A 12872-nucleotide genomic window follows, 5' to 3' on the forward strand; every position below is an offset into this window, starting at 1 on the left:
ATTGAAACCGTTAATAAACATTTCTGACCTTTGACCCGGCAATAGTTATTCTGAGCAGCAACTCGACAGAAAAATTAGCTAAACCTAAAACTCGGTACTTTTTGCACAGATTGCTGCCCCCTCTAACAAAAAACCGAATGGCTCAAGTCCACTTTGAGGGCTTCCTGAATCCTGTACCTTGTTAGAGAAGAGCAAGTTATGCAAATTAGGTTCCCTTATATAAAAAAAAATACTAAATTAAAAAAAAAGTTCTAATGCTTTATTGCTTCATTTTGAAATTCAAATATCATAAACTTTATGTGGTCTGTGTCTTGGCTGGGTAAGATTGAAGGAAATGACGTCATGCTCAATGAAGGGATGCACATCAGCAGTAAACATATCTTGTCTGAAGTGCCCTTGAGCAATACAGTACAGGTGTGCTGCCTAAACATGTGCTTTTTTTTTTTTTTGTTTTTTGCAACTTCAACCAACTTGCATACAATTACATGAAAATGGGAAATATTAACATAAACATAATCTACAGTATCCTGCTAATCTACGTTAATCGGTCAGACGATTTTATGGCTTTAAACACTGCTGGAGGTCATGCATTCCAAACTTTTTCAGCCATAAGCTAACTAGCCTCAGTGATGCGGTTTGGCTTTTGCACTTGAACGTCCCACGTCCACTCTTACCTTTCACTTGACTCTCATAGTCCGCTATGATCTCTTTATCCTTTTTGAACCTCGGAGAAGACATCTTTTGGTAGCTTCCTGTTGAGAGATTGCAAAAAAAGTGCTTGTCAACAAGCTGGGGGGGCTACAATAAGCGGTGCATCCCAAACCAAGGGGGGGATTTGAAGTCCACAGCATAAAGCAGGAAACGATCACTTCTTCGTGGATAGGATTCCGTATTTAGTCTGCAATCCAGTACGATCTCTGCCACCGGTGTGACTAAAGAGAGCGAGTGGAAGAAGAAAAAAAAAATCACACAATCACGCAAGTTTCATCGGCTTCGTGGAGGAGAATGGGTCGCAGTTAGCACCGCGTAAGAAAGTAGTCCCCTAAACACAGCGTCACAAGCGCCTTGATATCGAGTTAAATTGTGGCTTTTGTTCGTTTTTTCGTTGTTTGCGACTCGGACACACACTGCCACGCAAACACCTCCCCCCTTTCTGGAAGCTTGGAACCCCCCCCCCCCCCCCCACACACACACACACACACCACTGGTTACTCCCGGCGGAGTGGGAAGGCCCAGTGGACTGACTTGGCTGCTGCGGCACTCCGCAGCTAGAGCCGGGCAAGGGAGCACAAGTAAGTGCGCACGCGCACAAGTAAGTTCATGAGTCACGATTCAACTTCATTTCTCACGTGTATTAATTTCTATGCATATTATGTAATAAACGCAATTTAAAGACCCTCCTCTAAAGACCACAATAGCAATAAACCCAACTTGAAGCCGCTGTTGTAGGTTTGAGATATGAATCCGGAAAAATATCAATACATTCGAGTAGTTAACATTCCTGTTGCACATTGAACTGTGGCGCCATCTGCTGGACAAAATAGAAACCGACTTGATTTTATTGCACCGACTAAAAAACATCCATGCAATGCAACACAGCACCGATAATAAACAAAACCACTTTTTAAAGAACAAATCATATCCGCATGCAACATTAAATTCTGTAATTAGAACTTTGGCGATAGAAAACAGCTTTTCCAAAACAACTACAGTACAATCATTCAAAATGCTTCTACTGCTGTGTTGGCAGTTTTCTCCAAGGGTAAGTGAAGGCATCTTGTGCTCCAGTGATTCTACATGACTGAACAACAATGAAACACAAATATAAGTCTCAATCTCTCACCGTCACAAATACTGAATTATTATTATTATTCAAAATTACGACTAATCATCATCATCACCGGGTCACTACACAAAAAGTACCGCATCACTCCGCTTTCCCATATAATAAATACATCAGTGTTAGACATACTGTATACTACCGTACTGTACTGTACTGTACTGTACTTCCCTCCTCTGGCATGACCGGAATATCCAGGCACGAGTAAACATTCCTCGCAAGTAAACACTTTGATATTTTATACTTTTCCAATATTTCAATGTTTCTTCTAACATAATATTTCTATATTTTCTTCTTGTAATATTGTGTTTATTATCCCGTATTAGAAGTCATTCATTCATTCGTTTTCTACCGCTTATCCTCACCAGGGTGCGCAAAAGGTGCCAGCCAATCACAGTGCACATATAGACAACAAACCATTCACACTCACATTCATACCTATGGACAATTTGGAGTGGCTAATTAACCTAGCATGTTTTTTTTTTTTTTTTTGGAATGTGGGAGGAAATCGGAGTATCCGGAGAAAACCCGTGTAGACTCCACACAGAGATAGACGAGTGTGGAATTGAACACTGGTCCTCCTAGCTGTGAGGTCTGCGCGCTAACCACTCAACCGCCGTGCAGCCCCGTATTAGAACTTTTGCGCTTTTATTATGGTTTTCATATTTTCATATTGTTTTTTTTTTTTGCAGAAAACCGATATTGTCCAACTCTTGATATTAGTCTGATATTTTTATGATATTTATGATATTTTTTTTAGATTTTTATATATTTTTCGGACACTGCTGTAGTAGAGGAAAAATAGTTGTAGTTGAAGTAAAATAGGCTGCACTTTTATTATGGTTTTTATTCGGGATATTAATATTGGCTTTTTTTTTTGCCGAAAACCGATATTGTCCAACTTTTGATATTATTCTGATATTTTTATGATATTTATGATATTTTTTTTGATATTTTTTATATATTTTTCGGACACTGCTGTAGTAGAGGAAAATTAGTTGTAGTTGAAGTAAAATAGGCTGCACGGTGCTCAAGTGGTTAGCGCACAGACCTCACAGCTAGGAGACACGAGTTCAATTCCACCCTCGGTTATCTCTGTGTGGAATTTGCATGTTCTCCATGTTTTCTCCGTTTTTTTCCCACATTCCAAAAAAAACATGCTAGGTTAATTAGCGACTCCAAATTGTCCATAGGTATGAATGTGAGTGTGAATGGTATGTTGTCTATATATGTGATTGGCTGGCCCGAAGACAACTGGGATAGGCTCCAGCACCCCCTGCCACCCTTGTGAGGATAAGCGGTAGAAAATGAATGAATGAATGAAGTCCCGCAAGTTATTTATGATAGTCGCCATCAAGCCAAAATAGTCAGAATAAGTCGAATTAAAACTGGAATTAATTAATTAATCTGGAGATGGCGGGCCAAAAAAAAAAAGGGAAATCCGTCACGTCACGAATGTCCGAGTGCGAGCACACCTGGAGTTCAGAAACTCAGCCGCGTTTGAAGAAGTTCTCCTCGATGACCTCGGTGAACCTCTCCTTCATCTGTTGACGGAAGGTCGCGTACCATTCCAGCAACCTCCGCCTCCTGTCCACCTTCCGCTCCTGACTCATCGCTCGCTCTCTCTCCAGTATAGCAGGAAGCTCCCTCCAATCGCTAACGAACACAAAAGGTGCTCCCGCTGCTTTTAGGAGACGCATAGGGGAGCTGGGACCACCGGCGCAGGTCCCGGGCGTCAGGACATCCTCCACTACGGGCACCGAGCCGTAAGAACAGGCCTCGTAGATGCGGTAGCATTCTGTGTTGACGCCCACGGGGCACAGGGTGAGCTCGCTTTGGGACAACGCCGTCTGGTAGCGATTCAGACTCTCCGATGTCTCCTGAGGGAGCCACCTGAAGGATGCGTATGAGTTTAAAAGTAACGGTGACTAGAAATTACATTTTGACTTACCTCTCCCTGGCAGAGGTAATGCAGTCCTTTTCCAGGCCGGATTGTTTCAGAACCTGCATGAGTGTTTCTCGGGAAGAGTTCTTGTAAACAGTTCCGAGGAAATTGCAGAGGTATGGGCGGTCGGAGGTGATCATCTCGGCGCTGGGCCTGACCATGGGGAATTGCCTGTAACTGCACAGCATAACATTTGGTATTGGACCTTTGTTTAAGTTTCCAAACCCCCCCCCCCCCAAAAAAAAAAACAAAAAAATTTTTTTAAAAAAACTTTGCTTTGGTTCCAATTTTCTACAATAATTTTATTTTTCTACACAAAATAAGATGAAAAATAAATAAACAAATAAAGAAAATCAATCAGTAATAAATAAATATAATAATAATAATAATAAAAACTTAAGAAACCACATATAGTTGGTGGGTAGACAAATAATTTTTTTCACATTTAAAATGAACAAAGCATTATTAGAGCCCTGTAGACATGACAAAACACGACTATAATCACATTTATACTTTTTTTTATTTACAACATATTGCGCAACTGCAGCGTCTTTAGCCACATGCTAACTCGCAAACTAGAGCGCTAGCGACCTTAACGGTAGCCTTCAAGTTATTTCCTTTAAACTTAAATAGCCCAAAAAATTACCACTTCCACACGGATAGGGAGGATAACTATTAACAGTTATTTAACCTTTAACATGAACATTAATTAAAACGTAATAATTTTTTCTGGGTACATGATACCATACAGCATCCGTATCAAACTTGCGCGGGGGGCACTAACATTAAACTTTCATATCAAGGCGCGGGCCTCAAACTGGTGTCCTGCGGGCCACATTTGGCCCGCGGGCCACGTGTTTGAGACCCATGCCCTAAACATTTAAATCAAGCTAATAGCCGCCACGCATCTCTGAAAATCAAATGCAAGGGTTTGCATGTTTTTGGAATGGTGGCACGGTGGATGAGTGGTTAGCGCGCAGATCTCACAGCGAGGAGGACCAGGGTTCGATTCCACCCTCGGCCATCCCTGTGTGGAGTTTGCATGTTCTCCCCGTGCATGTGTGGGTTTTCTCCGGGTACTCCGGTTTCCTCCCACATTCCAAAAACATGCTAGGTTAATTAGTTAACTCCAAATTGTCCATAGGTATGAATGTGAGTGTGAATGGTTGTTTGTCTATATGTGCCCTGTGATTGGCTGGCCAGCAGTCCGGGTTGTACCCCGCCTCTCGCTCGCCCGAAGACAGCTGGGATAGGCTCCAGCACCCCACGCGACCCTCGTGAGGAAAAAGCAGTAGAAAATGAATGAATGAATGTTTTTGGAATGTGGGAGGAAACCGGAATACCCGGAGAAAACCCACGCATGCACGGGGAGAACATGCAAACTCCACACAGGGTGGGATTGAACTCGGGTCTCCTAGCTGTGAGGTCTGCGCGCTAACCACTAAATAATATGATGAAAAATAATATTTTAGTAGCAGAGTTAAAATATTTAAGACAAAATTATGTTTTTTTTTTGTTAAATGGTACAAACAAAAATTTTTTTTTAATTCCCAAAAATTTTGAATAAATTGGGATTAAGGTAAAAATATTACGGGAATAAAAGCCTTTTTTAATTATTTTTTTTAATTTTTTTTAATTTTTGACAGCCAATTTTTGATTGTCAATTATAAACTTCCTGACAAAAAGACGAACTTACGTAGCAACGCCGAGGGGCCACTGGAAGACATCTCTGTCGTTGACCCAGGGGCTGTCGTAGACGACAAAAAGCAGGTCCACGACGCCGCCATTTCTCTTCAAGTACGGTCCGATCCAGTCATTGTCGCAGCGCTCGTTGCCCAGCAGGACGACAGCCACGTGAGACACGGCGTGGGAACGAACCAGAGCTTGAACGTGCTCCAACCACCGCGTGGAGTACTCCACTTTCTGCTTCTCGCGACCGTTTAAGACCACGACCAGACTGTTCATATCGAAAGGAACGTGGCCCTGGACCACGGCTGGACCTGTGTAGAAACTAAAACGACGTAGGAAATTAATCCACATTGTGGTTGTGTCTCTACTGACAGGAAGTGGAACAGTGTTTAAAATGGCAGACTAAAAAAAAAAAAGTGACTTTTTACCTGAAATCAATTTTTCCTGACTGGAGCTCGCCTTCTCTCCATTGTGCGACCTTGTCAGTCGGGTTGAGGGGTCCCTCCAAAATATGTTCCCAAAGATAAAGCCCTGCAAAATGGCAACCATATCATTTCATATTAAAAAGCATGTACATAACCTAAAAACAATAACATTAATGCCTCGATATTGAACTTTGCAACATTTTAACTACCATCCATATTCTATATAGCTTATCCTCATTCGGGGTCATGGCTGAGCTGGAGCCTACCTCAGCTGATTTTGGGCAAGAGAGCAAGGACTGGTTGCCAATCCATCACACATAAAGACAATTATAAACTGAATATTATTATAATATTCATATTATTCATTCATTTTCTACCGCTGGAGCCTATCCCAGCTGTCTTCGGACAAGAGGCGGGGTATACCCTGGACTGGTCGCCAGCCAATCACAGGGCACATATAGACAAACAACCATTCACACTCACATTCATACCTATGGACAATTTGGAGTCGCTAATTAACCTAGCATGTTTTTTTTTTTTTGGAATGTGGGAGGAAACCGGAGTACCCGGAGAACATGCAAACTCCACACAGACATGGCCGAGGGTGGAATTGAACCCTGGGGCATCCAATATTAGCAAGATTGAACTTTATCTTTTCCTGTTTCCGGGTGCGTTCTTTCAATGAATGCTGAGATATTCCAGTGGAACCTCGGTTAAGGTCATTAATCTGAACAGAAACGTACTTTAACCAAATACATTTGAGATGGCCGAGGGTGGAATTGAACCCTAGTCTGCTAGCTGTGAGGTCTGCGTGCTAACCACTCGACCGAGAATAGGAGAATAAATTTGACAAATTATTTAAATAGAAATTTGAAAAAGTAAAAAAAAAAAAAAAAACAAGTGAAAAAAAAGAGTAAAAACTAATTAAAGTTGCAATTTTGGGGAACTTAAGTTGTGGAATAAAATCCAAATATTACAGGAATAAATTTGACAACTTATTTAAATAGAAATTTGAAAAAGTAAAAAAAAAAGTGGAAAAAAAGTAAAAACTAATTAAAGTTGCAATTTTGGGGAACTTAAGTTGTGGAATAAAATCCAAATATTACAGGAATAAATTTGACAAATTATTTAAATAGAAATTTGAAAAAGTAAAAACAAAAAAGGGGGGGGAAAAAAGAGTAAAAACTAATTAAAGCTGCAATTTTGGGGAACTTAAGTTGTGGAATAAAATCCAAATATTACAGGAATAAATTTGACAAATTATTTAAATAGAAATTTGAAAAAGTAAAAACAAAAAAGGGGGGGGAAAAAGAGTAAAAACTAATTAAAGCTGCAATTTTGGGGAACTTAAGTTGTGGAATAAAATCCAAATATTACAGGAATAAATTTGACAAATTATTTAAATAGAAATTTGAAAAAGTAAAAACAAAAAAGGGGGAAAAAAAGAGTAAAAACTAATTAAAGCTGCAATTTTGGGGAAATTAAGTTGTGGAATAAAATCCAAATATTACAGGAATAAATTTGACAAATTATTTAAATAGAAATTTGAAAAAGTAAAAAAAAAACAAGTGAAAAAAAAGAGTAAAAACTAATTAAAGTTGCAATTTTGGGGAACTTAAGTTGTGGAATAAAATCAAAATATTACAAGAATAAATTTGACAAATTATTTAAATAGAAATTTGGAAAAGTAAAAAAAAACAAAAAGTGAAAAAAAGTAAAAACTAATTAAAGTTGCAATCACAGGGAGAAAACATGCAAACTCCACATAGAGATGGCTGAGGGTGGGATTGAACCCTGGTCTCCTAGCTGTGAGGTCTGCGCGCTAACCACTCGTGCAACCACTGAATAATATTCATTCATTTTCTACCGCTTATCCTCACGAGGGTTGCGGGTTAATTAATAAACTGAATATTTTCATACTTTCAGCTTATAAAACCTGTTTATCATATTCTAAATAAAATTGTTTACCATTATTAGAGCCTTCTAGACATTAAATAACATCCCTACACTCCCCTTTTGCACTCATATTACCCAATAACGTTGATATAATCAGAGAAAATAAGCCATTTAAGACGCGAATCCGAGTCACGCTCAATAAATCGTCGTGTTTCAATAAATGTCCTCCACATGTGTGGACAGGAAGTGACGTCGGGGATTCAGAGTTGCGTTTTAGTGGAGTACGGTCAAAACAGTACGGTGGTAATGACTATTCTGTAATTATTATACACACCTTCACAATGGAGACGCGTTTTATGCAAAACATCAGTATTTTTGAATCATCCGTGTGTAGTTTAGTTGCAGTTCTTTGATGCTATTGGCTAATGTAGGCTCCATTCACACCATGGACAATTTTAAAGACTCTAATCGACGTTGTATGCATGTTTTTTTTATGGATGAAGAAGGATGCTTGAGTACCTGTGACAACATAACTCACCTATGGCTGCTTTACCCCAAATCTGGACCTTATATCTTTTGGGTTTGTTCTTTTCTATTCGTGCCATATGCTGTTTGAAGGCTTCTCTCCGTTTATTCAGGTCGGAGTTGTACTCCACCTCTTCATCCTCCCAGGGATTCCATTGATCCGCTAAGACTGCAGCAGCTCCGCCATCTCGAATGCGTCCTGCAAACACAACACATCGCATTGAATGCTATTTAAATGCAAATTATATTTAATATTCTATATAGATACCTGAGGGTCCTGCCTCTTTCTTCACTACCCTGTGAACGCGGGAGATGATTTTGTTGCTAAAAAATACATTGTACGCAGCATAGAGTGAGAATGCTACATATGCGAAAATTATGAAAAGAAACAGTTTACGCTTTGGAATTTTCATTTTTCTACCCTTTTGTTCGGTTTTGTGTCACCATTCTGCGCCTCTTCTTCCATTTTTTCTTTCCATTCTAACAGGACCCTTGTTTACATCACGAGGATACGCAAATGCGGGTGTCCTGAGGATGTGCCTGTTAAAATGTCATTTTTTTAAAATGCTTAAATATATATAGTAAATTGACATCAAATATATACAAAAATACATTATATTTTTCTGATTGTTACTCATGAAAACAGATATTTAAACAAAACTAAAATCGCACTGTCTTCTTGTCGGAACCTTCTGTAAAGACAGCGTGTTTCCGACACGTCATATTAGAGTACGACACAGGAGAGTTGTTGTAGCAAGGTCGTGTCCCCAACTACGGGGGTGAGGGATTCGTTTATCGAGCAAAAAAAAAAAATGATTACCACCGCTGCTCGTTTTGGGGCTTTTGCCCCAATGTTGCAGGCGACAAAGCAATCCGCCAAAGGTGTGGTGTTACCTGGAGTTAAGGACTTCCTGTGTGCCGCTGGTAAGCTTTGCGATCGGGCTACATGCTAACGGCTAATTTAACGTTAGCGACACATTGAAGCTACGTGGGTTGTTTTTTTTTTACACTGCGGCGTAGTGTTGTCTTAAAAGTACTTAGATTCGGGTTTTTTTCTTTTGCCTGACAGACAAGTTTACCCGCAATGTCGAACTATTAAAAGGCAACGCCCGAAAAATAATGTCAACAAGCCTGAAATGAACACACAAAGCTAAACAACGGTTGTATATTACTATGGGAAATAGCCAATGTTAATGTATTTGCGGAAGTGACTGGATGACCTTTAATTGCATGGGGTTAAAGTTCACATTGGACGGTTTTCCAGTAAGTTATATAGCACTAAAATTGATAGTTTCCCCCCTCGGGATGATTAGTTTGGCTTGTACTTAAAATATTCTTTCGACGTCTTGGCTAGTAGCGGAAGGAAAGGGACTAGTTTGTGTGTAACAACAGCACAACACTGTGAAAATATGGCGCCTCAGGAATTAAGAACTGGTTTAAATATCAGAGCGTAATTACTGAGGTGTAACATCATTTACATGTTTTGTATTATTGGTTTGGTTTCAGCTCCTGGAGGAACCCGCCTCGCTCACACAGACATCAAGATCCCCGACTTCACAGATTACCGTCGCCCCGAGGTGACCGACCCCAACAAATCGTCCCAGGACAGCAGCGAGGGCAGGAGGGCCTTCTCTTACCTGGTCACCGGGGCGAGCACCGTCGTCGGTGTCTATGCCGCCAAGACCGTAGTCACTCAGTTTGTCTCCTCCATGAGCGCCTCGGCCGACGTCTTGGCCTTGTCAAAGATCGAGATCAAGCTCGGCGACATCCCCGAAGGCAAAAACATGACCTTCAAATGGAGAGGCAAACCCTTGTTCGTCCGTCACCGCACGGAGAAGGAGATCGCGACAGAGGAAGCGGTGAACCTCACCGAGCTCCGCGATCCCCAGCACGACAAGGATCGAGTCGTCAACCCCAAATGGGTTATCGTTCTCGGTGTGTGCACCCACCTGGGTTGCGTGCCAATCTCCAACGCCGGTGACTTCGGAGGCTACTACTGTCCTTGCCACGGGTCCCACTACGATGCTTCGGGAAGAATTAGAAAGGGGCCGGCTCCTCTTAACCTGGAGGTCCCCTACTACGAGTTCCCTGATGACGACACGGTTATCGTGGGATAAATCCATCTGCTCTCTCGACTATATATTATGTATTAATGAAATAGGTTCTCTATCCAGGGTTGAAAGATGATTTATTTAATTAACAATAAAGACCTGTTTCCTACGGTATGACCACAATTGCATTCTTTCATCCTCTGAGTTAAAGTAGATCTAATTATGTTATAAATAAGCTGTATAAAAAAAATGTACCCTCAAAATATAAGACACGGTTATGATAAAATAACCCCAGAGAGTTAGCCTAACATTATGGGACATAACGTGCACAAAGTTAACTAATAAGTCACATTAGTGTTCCTTAGTGGAGCCACACTAGTTCCAATGGGGGACTACAGTCCTGCAGAGATGTACTGCATGTTATGTTTTTTTAAAAGAAACATCTTTATTCGGCTCATCGTAAACGTAAAGTGAGGGTTCCAAGAATAAATATAACATCTTAACTCATACTAAAGGTAAGGTTGATAAATAAAAAGATACAAATAAGCACAAAAGCATTCATATCCTGGCCACAATCTGAGTTAAACTTACAAGTATTGTTTTAAGCTTGAATTACATGACTGAAGGGGTCTCAAAAACGCGGCCCGACATTAGTTTGAGGCCCCCGTCTTGATATGAAAGTTTGATACGGATGCTGTATGGTATCATGCACCCAGATAAAAAATTATTACGTTTGATTAATGTTCATGTTAAAGGTTAAATAACTGTTAATAGTTATCCTCCCTATAAGTGTGGAAGTGGTAAGTTTTTGGCAATTTAAGTTTAAAGGAAATAACTTGAAGGCTACCGTTTAGGTCGCTAGCTCTCTCGTTTGCGAGTTAGCATGTGTCTCAAGACCCTGCAGTTGCACAATATGTTGTAAATAAAGAGTATAAATGTGACTATAGTCGTGTTTTGTCATGTCTACAGGGCTCTAATAATGCTTTGTTCATTTTAATGTAAAAAAAATAATTTGTCTACCCACCAACTATATGTGGTTTCTTATGTTTTTATTATTATAATATTTATTTATTACTGATTTATTGATTTTCTTTATTCTTGATTTGTTTATTTATTTTTCATCTTATTTTGTGCAGAAAAATAAAAATTAAGATATTTGAGAACAGTGGAATGTTTTATCAGAGTTTTTATTGTAGAAAATCGGAACTGTTTTTAATAAATGCGGGGTTTTTTTTTGGAACTTCAGTCATATCATTCAAGCTTAAAACAATACTAATAACTATAACTTTAGCTCAGATTGACTCAGAATTAACTCAGAAAATACTGACCTTTTTTCCATTTTTGCATAGCAATGCTAAGAGGTTAAATATTAAATAAAAAATTATTTTCTTCTTGTAGGTTTTCTTCTGGAGTTTGCATGTTCTCCCCGTGGATGGGAATGGTTGTTTGTTGTTTGGCCACCAGCTTAAAAATAATATTTATGAAATAAAAAACTCAAAACGTGGTCTGGGTATGAATACTATGCACAAATGCAATGGCACAATTCCCATAAATGTGTTGTCACCACAAGGCCGGTGTTGTCAGTGTGAGTTTTAAGGATACCTTTAAGGAGTCTGACACCCAGCGGACCCGTAGACACTAATCCACGTAGTGCACGTTTCCTTGAAGCTCCTTGGTGACATAGCCAAGAAGGGCAGCTGTGAGTTGCTGCTTCAGGCTGCTGTTGCTCATCACAAGAGCCGTCAGCTGCGCCACGTCGGTCCACTGAATGTCTCCAAGGATGGCGGCGACATCGGCGTAGAGCTTCTGCTGCTGCTGAGGACTCAGCTCCATGATGACCTGAGGGAGAGGCTTGAACTGGCCGCTGGTCAGCCAGCAGCCAAGGAGGCCGCCGACAGCTCCACCTGAGGAGAGCCCAGGTTTAATCAAGTGTTTTTTCTCATTTCCCGTCAGAGTGAAGACAATATTTAATATTCAATAACTAACAGACTCTACTACATCTGTTCCACTCACCCACCGCAATACCAAGAGGACCTCCAACCAGGCCTCCAGCAAAGGCCAGGCCTCCGGCTGCTGCTGCCCCCTTCCCAGACCCCTTCACTGTGGTCTGGATTTGCTGATCAGCAGATAACTCACAGCACAGTTTCATAACATCTTCAAGCCTGTGACACATTATCTGTTATGAAAAAAAACAGAAGCTATCATCAAATTCAAGCAAAACATTCGGGTAGTTAGCATAACTTATGCTAAACATGTATGATTCTCACAGCTTTATTGAAAAATACAGTTGATATACGTACAAAACGTCAGTAGTATTATATAAGTAATCTTCTAACAGTGAATTATGTCAACATACCTTGTTAAACTACCGGTTCTTCAGAAAAATCGATGAATTATTTGGCATTGTGTTGTTTTCTTTCCACTGTGTTCCGCCATGACGTTCATTCCAGATGCCGCCGTTGAGCGATGACCGCAATGCATGATGGGAAAATTCACAATGA

The 12872-nt window shown here is 40.3% G+C and overlaps 4 protein-coding genes across 13 annotated transcripts in view; 1 reads left to right on the forward strand and 3 right to left on the reverse strand.

Moving 5' to 3' along the window:
- The window catches only part of srgap1a (SLIT-ROBO Rho GTPase activating protein 1a), a 52519-nt gene extending 51694 nt beyond the window's left edge, over positions 1-825 (reverse strand). For all 7 annotated transcript variants that reach the window (XR_013627471.1, XM_078791122.1, XM_058087573.2 and 4 more), the window contains exon 1: positions 675-825. Coding sequence is in view for 6 of the 7 variants with exons in the window: in XM_078791122.1 (XP_078647248.1) it covers positions 675-738 (64 nt within the window). In the remaining variant the exon portion in view is untranslated. The remainder of the gene's footprint in view (positions 1-674) is intronic.
- rxylt1 (ribitol xylosyltransferase 1) lies at positions 794-8832 on the reverse strand. Of its 4 annotated transcripts, none has more exons than XM_058087584.2 (7): positions 8589-8832; positions 8334-8519; positions 5903-6005; positions 5482-5796; positions 3792-3962; positions 3316-3733; positions 794-932 (listed from the first exon to the last, which is right to left on the reverse strand). In XM_058087584.2, exons 1-6 carry the CDS (start codon positions 8731-8733, stop codon positions 3331-3333), a joined length of 1323 nt encoding a protein of 440 aa, XP_057943567.2. In that variant the 5' UTR covers positions 8734-8832; the 3' UTR covers positions 794-932; positions 3316-3330. The 4 variants fall into 4 exon arrangements, with proteins under 4 accessions (XP_057943567.2, XP_078647254.1, XP_057943568.2 ...); XM_078791128.1 differs by lacking the exon at positions 794-932 and having other exon boundaries at positions 2473-3733; positions 8589-8617; positions 8742-8828; XM_058087585.2 differs by lacking the exon at positions 794-932 and having other exon boundaries at positions 2473-3733; positions 8589-8617; positions 8718-8822.
- A 207-nt stretch (positions 8833-9039) lies between these two features.
- On the forward strand, positions 9040-10545 carry LOC131138567 (cytochrome b-c1 complex subunit Rieske, mitochondrial-like). Its single transcript, XM_058087588.2, has 2 exons — positions 9040-9244; positions 9827-10545. The coding sequence occupies exons 1-2, from the start codon at positions 9133-9135 to the stop codon at positions 10435-10437; spliced, it is 723 nt and encodes a 240-aa protein (XP_057943571.2). The 5' UTR covers positions 9040-9132; the 3' UTR covers positions 10438-10545.
- Positions 10546-10796: 251 nt separating this feature from the next.
- On the reverse strand, positions 10797-12872 carry LOC131138568 (protein C19orf12 homolog). Its single transcript, XM_058087589.2, has 3 exons — positions 12728-12872; positions 12385-12547; positions 10797-12275 (listed from the first exon to the last, which is right to left on the reverse strand). The coding sequence occupies exons 2-3, from the start codon at positions 12542-12544 to the stop codon at positions 12010-12012; spliced, it is 426 nt and encodes a 141-aa protein (XP_057943572.1). The 5' UTR covers positions 12545-12547; positions 12728-12872; the 3' UTR covers positions 10797-12009.

Source organism: Doryrhamphus excisus, linkage group LG6 (assembly GCF_037039965.1).
Source record: "Doryrhamphus excisus strain RoL-2023G ecotype Guam linkage group LG6, RoL_Dexc_Guam_v1.1, whole genome shotgun sequence".
Lineage (NCBI taxonomy): Eukaryota > Metazoa > Chordata > Actinopteri > Syngnathiformes > Syngnathidae > Doryrhamphus > Doryrhamphus excisus.